General features: G+C 46.9%; 1 protein-coding gene across 6 annotated transcripts in view; it reads right to left on the bottom strand.

Moving 5' to 3' along the window:
- B3GNTL1 (UDP-GlcNAc:betaGal beta-1,3-N-acetylglucosaminyltransferase like 1) overlaps positions 1-9247 on the bottom strand; it is a 334712-nt gene extending 325465 nt beyond the window's left edge. For 5 of the 6 annotated variants that reach the window (XM_053300502.1, XM_053300506.1, XM_053300504.1 and 2 more), the window contains exon 1: positions 8407-9247. In XM_053300502.1, coding sequence (XP_053156477.1) covers positions 8407-8598 — 192 coding nt within the window. In that variant the 5' untranslated portion in view covers positions 8599-9247. The remainder of the gene's footprint in view (positions 1-8406) is intronic. The other variant, XM_053300509.1, reaches the window with a different exon arrangement.
- Positions 9248-16642: the final 7395 nt, after the last annotated feature.

The raw sequence follows: 16642 nt of genomic DNA, 5'->3' as shown, positions 1-16642 counted from the left end.
AAGAACAGCATTGAGTATACGCCGCACCCAGACTCTGTCGCCGGGACTTGTTCTATTGCCCCGATCAGGAGGAGGTGGCGTATGGCCTGTGCTATTCACTGTCAATTTACCGGATCCTTGGGAAGAGGTGTGAGGCGGAAACTGTCAGGGTGTGTGGATGAAAACTCCAGGGAAAAGCCGTGCGCGACCGTCCAGAGAACCCACTGGTCGGAGGTGGCCCTGGCCCAGGCTTCTTGGAATAACTGAAGCCTGCCTCCGACCGGTGCGGCGTCATTGCCTGTGCTGTTGGAAGGAGGATGATCTGAATTGTTTGTTGAAAGGTTGGCGAGCCCCCCCGCCTGTTGCTGTTGCCATTGGGCATGGCTGGATGGGCGCTGGTTGTGCTGACGATAGTCACGAAAGGAGCCGGCTGATGAGAAGCTGGACTGTCTGAAAAAAGGCCAAAAATTTTGTGCCTGTCCCCCCGTCCTGAATGGTCTCTGACCTTCCACTCTTGTGGGGGGCATCACCTTCTTCTTATCCTTGGAGTCCACTAAGTCCAGCGAGTACCCAAACAATTTTTCCCCTTTAAAGGGGGTTGAGGCCAAATTGAGTTTGGACTTGGAATCTGCCTTCCAGTGCTTCAGCCACAGGCAGCGTCGGACGACCACCGCCAATACCATGGCTCTTGAAGCTTGCTGGATGCAGTCCAGACTGGAATCTGCCATGAAGGCAGCTGCCTTAGCCATTTTGTTGATGCCTTGCCGCAATTTGGTATTCTCGGGTAGAACCATCTTGACCAGTTCCTTAGCCCAAAGAACGGATGCCCTGGCGAAGATAGAGTTTGCCACAGCTGCTCTAACTACATTGGCTGAGGCCTCATGAACCTTTTAAAAAAGAGACTCACACTTCTTGTCCTCAGGGGCCTTTAGTTGTTCATCTCTCTCTTTACTAAGTATCGTCCCTGACACCAGTTGCGTGATCGGGGAGTCCACCACGGTGGGGGGGGGGGTGGCTAGCAAAGATGACACCTCCTGTGGAAGTGTGTAGAGCTTATTATAAAACTGGGCCATAGACCTGTGGGAGAAGGGTGTGCTCCACTCAGCCGTAAGAGTGGACAAGAACAATTGGGGGAAAGGAATAATAGGTGCTGGATTGGAGATAGAAGGGAATACCTCCTGGTCCGGCTCCTGCCCCACCTCCGGGGTCTCCAGTGGGGAAACTACATTGATGGTGCAGCGTGTCTTCGCCAGCAGGACCTCAAAATCCGACTGAGTAAATAGGCAGGTAGAACTCACTGTCTGCTGGGGCAGCTCTCCCTCCTCAGATATCTCTCCTTCCTCTGTCCCTGAGGAAGAATGATCTGGGCTGTCAGGTCCCTGAGGGGGTGGGGGTACAACCGGGTTGCCCCCAGGTCCTTCTGGGGTTGGTAGTGGCTTTCCCCCTGAGCCCTGTGGTGCTGGGACAGCAGAGGTGATAGGTTGGAGCTTTTGGAATGGCCTTTTTGGAGGGATATACTCAGCTTCCGAGGAAGAGGTAGAAGGAGAATGGTAACGCCTCCTCTTTCTGGCTATGAGTGCTCTGGGGACAAAATGGCCTCGTTCTCCCTCAGGGATGGGCCCCCTAAAGATTGCAGAATCTGGGGAGGATGATGAATCTCTGCTATGTCCCGCTCTAGTAGGGGGGTGGGGGCATTCCCGCCTCCATAGCCAAAGCAGGGAAAGCACTTTAAACTCCTTAGCTATGAAGCCCCTCAGCCACGTGGCCCCATCCTCTGTTATGGGTGGCTCTGTGCCTCCCTGCCCCAGCGAAGGGTTACTCATGAGAAACGGTGAGTTGGGCTCCTGGGCATTCGCCTGTTGGACCTCTGTGGGAGTAGCCATGGTGTTTCCTTCCCGGGCTCCATTGCCCTGGATCGCCACCGATGCGGTCGCAGGTGGTAAGGATGCGCCTGTCTGGGCATCAGCCCCCTTCCTCAGGTGCTCTGCTCCCTGGTGGGCCAGTAGCCTTGGGGACAGGATCCACCGGGGCTGCCTCTGCTGGCAGACCGCCTGCAACAGCAGGCATTCGCTCAGCCGCGCGATCGGCGGCTTCGTAGCTTTCCAGCGGCTTCCGGCAGCCTTCAGCTGCTCCGCTGCCCGCCGCTCTCTCTTTTTCTTCTTTGACTTTTTTCACGGCGCAGCATCGGCCGCCATGGAAAGGGTGGCGCATTGAGCTGTGCTCTGCTGCCCTGCTCTGGAGCTCGCCCCCTTGTTAAGGGTGGTGCTTGCATTCATCTCCCCCTCCGACAAGGACGCCAAAATGGCGTCGGCGGCATGAGCATGCTTCATTGGCTGGGGCTGCCGGACAAAAGGGAGGAGGGAGAAAGGGCGGGAGATTCCAAGCTGCGAGGGGGTTAGCAGAGGAGATAGGCTGTATGAACAGAGACCAACAGTGCCATATAGTGAAGGGGAAAAAAGGGCAAAAACAAGGAAACAGAGAAACAAAAGAACAAAGTTTAGGGGAGCTCTCTCTCTACTGCCAATCCTGAAGGCGACAGGAAAGGAACTGGGGATTAGTGCTCATCCTAGCCTCCAGGAAAACTTGGCTGTGACAACTTCCTGTCGACTCTTGTTAGCATAAAGGAAGAACCCTAACTGAAGGATGGGCTCCGATTACGGTGGAAAATGCCTTTGCTACAGCTCCTATTTTGTGGAAGGGTGTGCTGGTGGTGAGAGCCAAGGACTCACTCTGCCAACCTTAGAATGCGACATCAAAGGCTACTGGTAGTCCTGACCCTTCTTCAGCCCAAATGTACAATGAGAGGCAAACACAGCTTCACACCCCGATATATTGGAGGCTGCATACAGAATTAAAGTTCTAGAGCAAATAAATGCAAAGGTAACTGGCATTGTTTCATGTTCATGCCTTGCCTTCAGATTACATAAACCCAAATCTGAGACTGCTCTTCCAAACCAATCACAATTCATAGTCAGGAATAGTATACGAATTCAAGATTTCATAATCCTCTAGTATAAGTTGTTGGGTCGGAGTTCCAATGCACATAACTCTCAACAAAAGACCTTTATTGCACAAAAGAAATTAAAGATCACATATAAAATTAATTAAAGATCGTATACAACAAATAAGATAAAGACATTTCAGTGTAACACACCATCATCAGTTAAACAAACAGATGCACACAGATAAAAACCCTTCTCCATTCCTTAGCTAGTAAATTCCATAGACCTGATAACTATCTGTTCTGCGACTGTCGGAGAGATAATTGGGGGGGGGGAGGGGGGAGAGAGAAAGGGAACCACCTGATTTTTCTCAAAGGCTAATGAACCCAATAGCATCAATTTCTCTATAAATAATGCTTCCTTTATTTGCCTTTTTAAAAATTCCTTTCAATCCCCAAAATAGGTATTTTAGTAGACACTATTTTGCCTTCATACTTTTTTATTATATGCATTGACCAAGGTTTTGTTCTGTGTGCAATGCCTCACATCTGCTAGATGTTCTTTATATCTATCTTTCAGTGGTCTACTGGATTCTCCAATATAGAATGAAGTACAACCTAAGCACTGAATTTTATATATTGCACCTTTCTTCCCACAATTTCCTTCCCCCTGATCACACATCTCACAATCTTGTACATCACATTTCCTATCATACAACCTGGAGTTAACTAACAGTTGTTTTAGTGTCATTGGTGCTGTGCAATCTACATTCACTTTAATTCCTTGTCTTTCCAAGATCCTCTGGGTTTGCCATGTAAATCTGTCAGCGATGAACAGTATTTTATAGGCTTGGGCCCGAAACGTTTCGGAGGCCATTGTAGAGGCCTCTGAAACATTTCGGCAGCTGAGGCTGTTACGGTGCCAGGGGAGGGTGCAGTCACCCCTCCCGTTGCATTTCCCCCACCAGTGCTCCGTTGTTTTAAAGTCCCTCGGGGCGGCACCATTCCTCCCTGCTGCCCCGTTGCCCTCATTGGCTGGAAGTGGCTGGAAGTACCAGGCGCACATGCACCCTCCCCCGCCCTTGAATACTCCCGCCGTCGCCGAAACGTGGCGGAGCTGTTTCGGGCCCAAGCCTAGTATTTTAAATACTGGCAAACCCTTAATGAATTTAGCTCTTCTCCAGCTCCTTGAAACAGGCAATTCATACCCATTCTTCCTAATTAGATTTTGTGTTTTCTCTCTAGATTCCTTTTGATGTTCAACTGTGGAAACATCCTCTGCCCACTTTATCACATTTCTCTGCTGATTCTTTAATAAAGTGTCCTTTTTGGCTGACTTTCTGTACCATTTAGTCTCTAAATAATTATTTGATTTCATTTCTATATCTAGAAAAGGAAGCCAGCCCACCTCATTCGGTTTTTCCCTCATGAGTCTTATACTCCCTCCTCTATTCAATTTTTCAAATATTTCATCTGCCTGCTTTTCAGCAGAAGTGATAATAATAGAATCATCTATATAACTTTTGTACAAAATTACATCAGAATGGTTGTGCCTTCTCTCAATAGTATTCATTTATGAAATAGCCAGTAAGTTAGTTAGAATTGGATTTCATATGTTTAAAACCATATTGTAACAAATGGGGACTGGCAAATGGCGGATTTAAGCCTAGCCTTTATCTCAGAGCAAGTCCACCTGAGAGAGAGAAAAATGCTGATTCATTCCCGCCATGTTTGCTCAACAAGACTGTTCTTCTGGTAATCGCTGCCACCACACCCAAATTATTACAGAGTTTGCTCCCCCCGGATTTGAGTTAATGTCCAGGGAACTTTCCTCTTCATTTACCCAAATGGAAAAATACAAAAACCTCCCACATGCAGCCTACACGTAGTGAGAAAATTTGGTAGATTGCTGAACAATTAACCTTGAGGCATTGCACCAGAATAAGACACCTTTTTCCTGAGTGGAAAAAAATCCACTCAGGGACAGGTGAAATTACAAAGAATAAAAAGAGAAAACTTTATTCAAAATACTACAGACTGCTTTGGTCTGAGGCTCTAGCAACTTCCATTACAGGAAAAGGAAACACTCAGTACTTGCAAGAATACTTCCAAAAAGCACTCCAGTTGATAGCTGGAGTGGTACACTTCAAAATGTTAGTTACCCAGTTGCAAAGATAATTTAAAAAGCACCTCGAGTTGCCAGGAACCTTTGAAAGCACCTTTATAGGGTATAGAGACTTCTACAGAACCCTAGTTGGAAAAAGGGGTTCAGGCTAGTGTTTCTTAGAAGGTTATGTTACAAAATAAAACACAACTAGCTGACCCTGCACAGAGCATCTGTGCGGTCATGCACTGAACCTGTGGCATCCCCCCCACAACTCTCTCACTCGCACCCTTTTCCCCCCCACCGCAACTCTCTTGCTCACGCCCTCTCTCCCCCCGCTGGTCTTGTGGTAGCAAGCATGACTTGTCCCCTTAGCTAAGCAGAGTCTGTCCTGGTTGCATATGAAAGGGAGACTAGAAGTGTGAGCACTGTAAGATAGTCCCCTCAGGGGATGAAGCCGCTCAGGGAAGAGCAGAAGGTTTCAAGCAGGGTGGATTTGATTTAAATCACTAGCAGGGTGGATAAAAATAAAAAAAATCCGATTTAAATAAAAAAATCAGATTTTTTTTATTTAAATCGGATTTTTTTTATTTAAATCGGATTTTTTTATTTAAATCGGATTTTTTTGATTTTTATCCACCCTGCTAGTGATTTAAATTGTGATTTAGATTGTGATTTAAATTGTGATTTAAATCAGTTTGATTTAAATCAAATCCATCCTGGTTTCAAGTTCCCTCCCTGGCTTCTCCAAGATAGTGCTGAGAGAGATTCCTGCCTGCAACCTTGGAGAAGCTGCTGCCAGTCTGTGAAGACAATACTGAGCTAGATGGTCCAATGGTCTGACTCAGTATATGGCAGTTTCCTATGTTTCTTTCCCTCGCAACTATCTCTCTCTGTCCTCCGTCTTTCTTTCTCTGTCTCGCAGTCCTTGCTTCCCCCTGCCACTGCCAGGGCCTGTCGCCCACTCGCCTGCCAGCCTCCAAGCTCCCTGCTCCCTGCCGCTTCACAGCATGGCACAGCCAACCATCTGCCACCCAGAGCCAAATGTCTAGGTCCTGAAGCCGCCCCCAGCCTCCAAGCTGCCGAGCCAACTGTCAAACTGCTTTCCAGCTGCCCACCAAACTCCCTGCCACTTTGGAACTCTCTCACCCTCTGTCTGCCAATCACCTCCTCCCCCACTGTCAGCCAGCCGCCTCCTTTCTGCCACATCCCCACGCATGGCCCGTCTTGGAGAAATAAGTATATAGATAGACACACCAGTTGTAAGGATTTGCAAAGCACTTAACATAAAGAAATCTGACGCCAACTACCTAACACCCGGTTCCTTGGCTAAAACTTTCAAAAGCCCAGAAGCCCTAGCTTCCTTTCCCCTTGAAACTCACCCCAAACTCCAGGAGAGAATTCAAGCTTCCTGCAATCCTGTCTCCAAAGGATCTGCAGATGTCCTTCCATGAGAGAGGTCGGCTAGCTTTTGCCATGAAGAGCAAACTCCATTGCTCCCCACCAAGCCTTCCGCCCAACCTGGCTCCCACTCCATCTGCCTGGCTCCCACTCCATGAGAACAAAGAACCCTTTCACTTCATGTGCTGAGTGGCTGATCCCTAGAGATCACTGCCTGACAGACAGGGCAGGGTTCCCTTCCAGTTCCTTTAGATAAAAAGGAAAAGCTGTTCCTGACTGATCACAACACATATAAATCCAACATTATTGTACTGGGATGAAGAGATGTCCTCTTCTAACCAGTAATATTACTGGCAGCATTATTAAGCCATATCATACATTTGCTCAATTGCTCTCATAATCTTTCTAGCCAACCAGACTCAGAGCAAAAACTTGATTTGCCTAAGGGAAGCAACCAACAGACCTCTCCTTTTAGCTACCTTTTAAGCGACATTTCAAAGTTTCTATTGATACAGACCCCTTGCCTACAAGCCCTTGTATAAGAGACCAGTATCTACAGTATACCATAGAAGGGTATTGTATGTGCAAGGATCCACACATCTGTTTGCTTTGCTAACCATGACAAGCACTCCTTCCATATCTGGCAAGGGCAACAGGAAGGAAAGGAATCATCCCTGCCGTTAGAAACATAGGAAAATGCCATTGGTCCATCTAGCTCAGTATTGTCTGAGCTAGACAATGACTGGCAGTGGATCTCCAAAGTTCCAGACAGCAAACCAGTCCTACACGGAGATGTTAAAGATTGAACCTGAGACCTTAAGCGAATGTTCTACCACTTAGCTATGGCCCCATCCCCAGGTATAAGTTAGTGTTAGTTGCTCCAAATGCCTCCAAAGCTACATATAATACAGACAAGCCCCTGCCCGTCTCCTGAGCTTTGAATCGTGGTCTTGTGGAGGAAATAGAGTGTCTTTGTTGACCTCACATTGCACTTTATAAGTGCTTCAGGTGGGTCCAGAGCTTAGTCTGACTTGGAAAAACAAGACCCCACTCCTTCCCAAGCTGGAAGAGTGACAGGGGCATGACAACTGCAACATTTCTGGATCCCTACACACATTTTCTATTTTCCAGAAAAGCAACACATTCGTCAGAATTCTGGAATCTAGTTCGGGAAATACACATATTCTCAAAGAACCTACAATATTTAAAGCCACCAGGTGGAGAGGATTTGCTATCATCTTAACACAGATGTTGGCGGGAGTGGGGGGGGGGGAGATGCATACGATGAGCAACTCTTGAATTCCAAGTATAGCCAGGCCTCTCTCAGACGTACAGATGTTTTCCACATCATACTTTAAAAGAAAAAATACAATTTATGGAAACACTCCCTATGTGTTACAAATACAGTATGGCAAGCTGCCATTAATAAACTAATAGAGGTAACTTTTGAAGTTACTTAACAAAGTTACATTATGGCCTAGCCAAACATTACACACAATGCATGCAAAAAAATTCAAGCTGGTTTTTGTTTTTTAAAGTGAAACTATTTAATAAGAGGGTGATATGCTGCAGGAAGTGATTTGCCTGGGAAATCAGGCAGGGAAAGGGTTAAGCACCCCCTATTCCTCAGCTAAACTATCTCCAGAAGTACCTTTGTACTTTATTTAAAATTAGAAAAAGACATGACTCTCATGTCAAAACATAGTTTTGTTACACACATTTGTATGCAGTAGCTAGCTTCGGAGCAAGTCCATATAGCACACCTACAAGCAGAAAGGAAATGGTCTCAAGCACTGATTGCAGTAGCATCTATACCACTCTTGATACCTTATCAATGATAAGCTCTTGATGCTGGCAGTATAACTCTGTGGCAGCCAACAATCTTAAACATACCTAATGTCAAATTCAGTGTCTCCTTATGAACTTTACAAATATATCAAAATGATCAAGAGAAGTGTAAACAGAACATTATGGAACATACCACCTGAATCCTGTTTTCTCCTATTGCCCTACTCAAGGGTGCAACAGACTGCATTGGAAGCATGTCCAGAAGGGGAGATGAAGCAGTTGGATGCTTGCACTTGGCAAGACCAGAACCATCAGCACAGATGTCTTCTTGCAAAGGGGGAGGCAGTCTACCAGGTTCCCCAAAACTTGTTTCTGTCAAATCCATACGGGACTACACACTCAGCAAAAATCAGGGATGGAAAAGAGACAATGCAAATGAACAGAACATGGCATCCCAAGGGAAAGCAGTTGCAAGGCCATAGCTTCCTAAAGATCAAGCCTGGTTGGCTTTAGGCCTGCTGCTACCTAGGTGAGACAAGACTGTGCAGCTTTTCTACAGAAAGGGTTAAGATAGGAGGTGAAACTATGAGAATGGCTAGAAGAAAAGAGATGGTTTGAAGCCACAAGAAAGCCAGAGGAGGGGCGGGGGAGAGAGAGAAAGCAACATCAAGGAGAAGTCTTGTGTCACTTGAAATACTAATAATCTTTAAGGAGCCACAAGGCTCTTCGCTGGTTTTGCTGCAATCGAATGAGAGGGCTACCCCTCTGGAAAGAATACGAAGGTAGGTAAATTGCCAGCAAGAGGAATGAGAAGAGATGTACAGGGCGAGGGATGGGGGTGGGGAGAGAGAAAGGAAACAGAGAGAGGCGGAGGAAATGGGGGAGGCAGAGAGGTGACTGCTGCACAGGCTTAGTCTGGCTTCTCTCTCCGCCCCTCGCCCCTCCACACGCTTTTTCCGCCTAGCTCAAGAGCGCGCTCTCCAGCAGCCCTGCCACTTCCTTGCTCTCGGTGCCGCGCGCGCACATTACTTCTTCCCCACTTTCTCCTCGTGGAGGAGTAGAGACGGGTAGGCTAGAGAGGCAAGGGGCCAGGCGCCGAAGATGATCTGCTTTGGGAAGTGCGCGCCGCTGCCGCTGGTCTGAGCCAACCCCAGAGGAGGGAGGGCTTCTGGTGGGTGGTGTAGGTGGAATTTTGTCGCCTTGGCTTGTTAGGGATGTGCGTGCTTTTACTTTTTGCAAAAAGAGCTTCTCTATATATTAGCAAGCCGGGGAGGGAGTGCCACGCAAGACAGTCTCTTGCGTGGCACTTGAAGCATTAATAATCTTTAACGATTCTGAACGTGCCACAGCACTCTTGGGTGATTTTATAGATTGTTGGTTGATTTTATAGATTATAGATAGATCCTCTTTGCAGAGAAGTACTCTGCCTTTCGGGGTTTTTTAATTGCTTCCTACTAGAGGTTAAAGGCACTCTGCATGTGCATAGAAACATTGACCTTCTTTAGGATCCTTTTTAATACAAAGTTTTGTGTTCTATTCTGCACATACTCAGAACACTCAACTCGAGGTGGCAAAATGGGCAACCGTAGCTATGCCATATAGCAGTATTTCTCATGCATCCAGGGCCAGTGCTAGGGTTTTTTGCGCCCTAGGCGAGATCACCTTCTGGCGCCCCCCCCCCCCCCGGCCAATCATATTTCAAACACAAATGTATTATAGGAAGAATGAAAAGCACAGAATTTGAAATCCCCCCCCCCGCCAGCGCTCATCGGGGCAGCAGCGTTGCCCCCTTTACCGGATGTAACTGGAATTACTCGACACGCCTGTGTGCGTTGCACACGCACCCAACGCGCACAGATATGTTGAGTACCTCCAGTTCCATCTGGTAAAGGGGGCAACAGGGCGGCACGATGCCAGCCCAACGGACTTTTAGGAAATCGAGCGCGGGGAGGGGAGAGAAGTGCACCCTCCCCTGCCCTTAAAGTTACCCCAGGCCAGTTCCATGCACCTCCCTAATGTGGGGCCCATGGAGCAGACTTGCAGGAGCTAGGCAGCCAGGGGAGCCAATGGGATGAGAGGCAGTAGGGATGGGGAGGGACCCTTCTGGGCAGTCTCTCCCCGCAGTGAGCCAGCTGGCTGGGTCCAGGGGGGCTGGGGGGAGGTGGTGGTGTCTTGCCATGGAGCTGGTGGCCCTTTGGCTACTGCCAGCCACCAGGCACTGCCAGGCTCTCCCGGGGCTGTGGCTGCTGGTTTCTGCAGCCCTCTTGCCTGATGTCTCTGTGCCACCCACAACCCTAACCCTACCCCCCCCACACACCAGAGAGGGAGCAGCGGCAGCCCGCTGAGTGTGCGGGGCGGGGGGGGGCAGCCTTCTTGCAGGCGGCGGCAGCAGCGGCCTCAGCCTCCTCCTTGCAGGCCTCTCCTCCGTGGCCGACCAAGCAGGCGCTGCTTTCCGCCCTCCTGCCGCTTGTGCCAACGGCGTCGCCGTGCGCCCCGCGAGCTCCTCAGCGGGCAACTGCCAGGCTGCTGCTGGGTGGGCACCACCACCGAGGCCCTCGACTCAGCCGCGGCGGGCTTCCCGTGCTGAGAGTCACTCAGCAGAGCCGGCCCGCTGCTGACGGCGGCTCCGGGGCGCCCAGTGGCTGGTCAGGGCTCCGGGGTGAGGGTGGTCGCCCTCCTCCTCCTGCAGCCGCAACTGGCAGGCTGGGCAAAGCAGGGCGCGGGGGTGGGCTGGCCAGGGTTGCGGGGTGCGCAGCAGCAGCAGGCCGCTGCCCGGCAGGTGCCCCCGCTGGCTGGCCTTCGGTGGGAGCCTCCGCGCGGGGGGCTCCCTCTGGAGCGGGAGGCGAAGGCGGTCCTCGCAAGGCCTGGACTGCTCCGTCCAGCAGGCGCGGCGCGGCCAGAGAGAGCGAGCTGAGTCCCACCCCGCCCCCGGAGGAGGTGGCGCCGCCTGCTTGCTGCTGCTGCTGCTGCTGCCTCGGGGGCTGGTCGGGGCCTGCTGCTGCTGCCTGCCTGGCCCCAGCCACACGCGGCGGGGGGAGCCCTGGGAGGAGGGCGGCGGCAGCCCCGGGTTGGGTCCCCCGCCTCACCCCGCCGCCAGACAAAGGGCTGCTGCCTTGTCCTGCCTTCTTGGCCCCTCGCTCTCCCCTGCTAGGCAGGGGCCTGCAGGCTGACCGCTCGGGGTGGGGGGGCGGCAGGCTGGCCAGCGCAGCACCCCCTCCATTTTGGCGCCCTAGGCAACTGCCTAGTTCGCCTTAATGGATGCGCTGGCACTGCATGCATACTATCACAATCCTCTTTCCAACACCCACTTCACAAGTCTTCCTTCTCCCCCAGCAAAAGATGTTGCCCTTTTCTTATCTTCTCGTATTTGGGGGATGTGCTGGCACGAACAGTAGTAGGTTTTTGTCACCCGTTTTAGCTCTGCTTTCATTCATGTGGCAAGAGGTGGGAGGTGCTGTAGGAGGGGAATCATTCATCTTTGCCTGTGAATTGAGTTTATTCTTATCTGGAGTACTGATCAGTATATAAGTAAAAACAACCCCAAGAAATCCCCTGGCAGCTCAAAAACTACCAGCCTTTATTGTGGCATGAAGTTTGGTGTGCTATAGTCTGGTTCAACATGTGCTGAAATTGATCTGGAACTTAGGTAACCTGGTATATAGTAGGATGAGATTGAACATGGTACAGATAGTGTTGGTTTTTGTAGCAAGAATGTGATCGCACTATTCATCAATAAGTTAGAGCAAGAGTTTAAATGGTTGCTCCTGAACTTTTTTTTTTTTTTTAAATTTTATAGTCCATCTTCCATCATGAAGTTTGTGGCAGCATAAATGAGTTTCCAATCTGAAACAGATAGGGCGCATGCTCAGAGTAAGATTAGCATCGGTGTTTCTTTCTTGTAGTGCTTGTATGAGCTCTTCAACAGTTGTGTAATGGACAGAAATTCAACAGGTGTGAGTTTTCCCCTTTGTTGCAACTCAATCTTGGCAAACCTGCAATTCTATCCTAGCAAAACTGCACCTCTTGAAGGCCTGTCTGTCTCTCTCATACATCTGTTGGGCAGTGTTCCCTTTAAGGCAAGCATGTGTGCATGTTCTCACACATTTTTTTAATGTCCACTCAGTCAATTTTAGATTCCTCTGGGGTTGCATCAGGTAAGCCCCATTCTGAATTCACATGTGCATACACTGTCTTGACACTGCAACCCAGAACAAAACTCATTCGGCACACAGATGAAGAAAAAAAAATAGAGAACACTGCTGTTGCGTGCAGGATCTGAAAGAGATGGCAACCCCTGCCAAATGGTTTATAGTCTACCAGGGGGTGTATATAAGATCTCTTAATGTTGATTAGTTACATATAACATCCTTTAATCACACTATGTTAATCATAACATTTGTGGTAAAGATGGACAATTTTCCTCACCCTTTCAGTGTATCCTCGTAGGTGAACTGGGGATTCTAATTAGTTCATTAGAATCTGAACTAATTTACTGAAGCAAAGTACAAATAATATATGACTCTTGAGATATGACATTGGTTCAGTGATTTGCAGTGTGTAATGGAAATGAATTTGGAAAAAGCCAGATGTAGTGGAGTGGCTAGTCAGGTGATACGAGAGTAAAAAGGCTTTGCTAAAGAAGTGGGTCTTGAAAAGGTAATTAAAGGATGAGAGTGGCTTGACAAGTACAGAACAAGACATTGTTCAGTCATGGGGAGCAGCATGTCTGAAGGTGCAAGAGATGGGAGGATGCAAACAAGAGAAGAGAGCCACTAGCATCATCAGATGAACTTGTGCACAATATTTTTGTTTAATTTAAGCATCTTGAGCTCACAAACCGCATGCTCTAGAGTAGTCTCTTTTAAAGTCACTGGATAATTCTGAAGTATTGTGCAACCCTAAAACATGTGCCTGTTACCAGATGGCTAGATAAGCAAGCCTTCCATAGATATTTCCTGCACATTACTCAATACAAGCTTTAAAAAAAATGAATGGATTTTTTTTCCTTCTGCACACAGGCCATGAACTTCAGGTTCTTTGGACTGTGGCTTTAGTCTGCTACAGTTTCGCATTAACAACTCACTACTTAACTGCATAAATATCAAGGCTTCTAGTCAAATCATTACAATCTGGTAAGGCTGTTCTTTCCAAGCCTGTTGACTTCATTAACAGTGCTTGAAGCCTATTGTATTTTCAGACGCAAGGCTTATGCAAGATAATGACGTGTAGATATACTGTACTACCAAAAAAAAATTTAATCTATGTATTATTTACATTTTAGCTAGCTATATCTACAAGCACATATTTCTTGGCATGCACGTAATGGTGGTTACTTAACCTGGACTTAGAAACTTTATCTGCCTAATTGCTTTTCCACTTCTTCTTTTTGTTAGGAATTAAGTTAAGTGTATTTGCACCCTGTCATAATGTATATGCATGTGTGTATTTTCTCACACTGGTTATCAGAAAGTAACATTGCCATTGCCATTTGTTTTTATGACTTTTCACTTTCAATGCTGGAAGCATAATGACATGGCAGTAATCTTACACACTCATAACTCCTATTACTTTCCGTGGGAAAAGCCCAAAAGTAAATCTGTTTCAGGTTCACAGGTTTTTCTCCTTCACTCTAAAGTTGCTGAATGTTTGTGTGATAATCAAGTTTAATTATAAAAAGGCATATACCAGGTTTCAAAGAACCGTAGAAACGGTTCCATGAGCCCAAGGGAGCCTAAAACTTGCAATAAGCTTTTAAAAACATTTTTGTTGAAAAGCGGTATGTAAATAATGGTCATAATAAATAGATTTGCATGGAAACTGCTTGTGAAATGTGTGGGGCAGGAGAGTCAGAAGTATTTCTTGATATGACGTGAGGACCAGCTGTTTTTTAAAAATCAATCAATTCCACTGGACAAGTTTAAGTCCCATGCCTGAGTGAGGCAATTGCCAGCCAGACCTCAGTCAGCAGTTTCATACAGATACTGAAAAGCATAAGGAACAGAACAGAGCCCTGTGGGACCCCCTAACATAAATGCCAAAGGATGGAGCAATGGTCCTGCAACAGCAACTTCTAGAACTGAAGAACTAACCCACAGGTTATCCAGCTTCTGAGTTGAGAATATGATATATTGTTGGAAGTTGTTTTATTGTTAATTTTAACTTTTGTAAGCTGCCTTGGGACTTCTTGTGGAGACAAAGGATACAAATATTTTCTCCCAGCACAGGTCATTATCAAGGCAATGTGAAACTGAAGCAATTTATGTGCAAAAATCAGGCCTGAAAACAGATTGAAACAAATCTAAATAATCAAATTCCCCCAAAACTATTTTGAGTTTCAAGACCACTTACCTACTCAAGTGCAAAAAGGAAATATTTGTGACTGCTGGTAGGACTGGCCTTACCTATTACATTATGAGAGACCTCATTATGAGAGACCATTGCCTCTCATAATGAAGCATGAATAACTCCCTGGACCCAGCTGGTCACTCCCCTATTGCTAAATGTCATTGCCCAGAAAGGGCAAGGGTTGAGCCTATAGTTGGACTCACACTACATCAGTCACCAATCTTGTCTACATCCTCAAGCTACAGGTACTGAAATTCATCCAACAAAGCAGGTAAAAAGGAAAGTGTGCCATCAAGTCGATTTCGACTCCTGGCGCCCACAGAGCCCTTTGGTTTTCTTTGGTAGAATATAGGAGGAGTTTACCATTCCCTCCTCCCACGCAGTATGAGATGATGCCTTTCAGCATCTTCCTATATCGCTGCTCCTGATATAGTAGCAGGACCAGATGGTATACTGGACACCTCTCCTGATTGCACTGTAGAATTGGTGGAGTCACAAACCTGACAAGCATAAGCTCTTTTATCCTCAAAGTGCAAGACACAGGAGGCAATTGAGGGTCCTTCCAATACACTATGGAGGCCACGTTTGGGGGGAACCCTAAGTACTCAGATCAGTTTTGTTGGATATTTGAGGATTCAGTGATGGCATAAAAGTACTACTTCTTTGCCACCATCACCACCAAGAGATTAATAATGAATTCTTACTTGTGTTCAGTAGGATTCTTTACAAGTTGTCCTCCACCTAAGTTCTGGCCATTTCCCAGGCTGCTTTATTGTCCTAGCACCTTGGAAAACCTTGGAGCCAAACAGACTCCAGTCAACAAGAAAGGGAGTATCATGACCACTGCCTAAGTCATCCCTGTGTCCCACAGAGTGACAAGGGTTTCAACAGGAGCACCAGCCATGTTGACCAGAAACTCCCTGTGGGCTCTCAAGAATCTTTCAGCCTTCTAGGGCAGATCATTCTCATCAGTCCACTGCTCCTGCAGTGGGGTATAGTTGACAACAGCCTAAATCTGCCCAAGAAGTGGCCTATAAGAAACATGTCAGTAAAAAGTCAATCTCCCCAGTTGCAAATAATTATCCTGCTCAGTCAAGTACAATACATTTAGAGTGTGACCTGTAATATGTGTTGGGCCAATCACATGTTGAGCCAATCTCGTGGTTATCATGGTGGCCATGAAGTCCTGAGTTGCATTTGACAAGGCAGCCTTGACACAGATGTTGAAATCCCCAGAACTGCTGATATAGAAGTTCTCACTACCATGTTAGCTCAGGTAGACAGTCAGATAGGTAGCAATTTATTCACTTGTAGAGGGAAATTGTTTAGCTAATGTAAACCACTGAAGAGCACTGCTGGCAAGTTAATTCGATAGTTGACATTATAAGGCATGTAGGTAATAAGCACTTTATAGAATGATGTAGCATACTTAGTAGTATTTCCAGATTAGATGAAAGGTCAGAGATGAAGAGAGGTAATATGCTAAAGTTTGTGTCTTCATTGTAACTGTGTTTGCAAAATTTAAGGAAAGAACACAAAAAGAAAAAAATATCCCTGTTGAGTTATCCTGAATTTTTGGCATTTTAAATACATTAAAATCTTCTATCAGTCTTTAGACATTGTTCCATTTGGAGCCTGTCCTTGATTTTTAAGTTTCAGTTGAAACTGAATGATGAATTATATCTCTCGCACACAAATAGCTTCAACCCAGTTCTTCTACTTTGAAGGTCATAATGAACTCAGCTTCAGCACAGCTGATAACAAAAGAACATTTATGTTAAACACTGTTTCTGAAAATAACAAATAGGTATCTTAACTGAATGGTTGGTAACAGTTGTAATCCTGTAGAGATGGAAACTGCTTGTTTTCTTGACTGCTTGAATTGTTTACCATTTAGCTAGTACTAGCACAATACAGGATATGGGTTTGGTATACTCTCCTGCTAAATGAGCAAAGAGGCACCTTTTAAAAGTGGTGTTTCTCTTTATTTAGCTGGCCCTATCCAACCGCAGCAAAGCACCCCTTCAATGGCTGTTGCTGGCATCTATCATTTGTTTCTTTTTAGATTGTGAGCCCTTTGGGGA

This window comes from Hemicordylus capensis, chromosome 2 (genome assembly GCF_027244095.1).
Source record: "Hemicordylus capensis ecotype Gifberg chromosome 2, rHemCap1.1.pri, whole genome shotgun sequence".
NCBI classification, from domain to species: domain Eukaryota; kingdom Metazoa; phylum Chordata; class Lepidosauria; order Squamata; family Cordylidae; genus Hemicordylus; species Hemicordylus capensis.
Note: the sequence above shows the minus strand (reverse complement) of the source record. Positions and strands in the feature narration are given on the sequence as shown.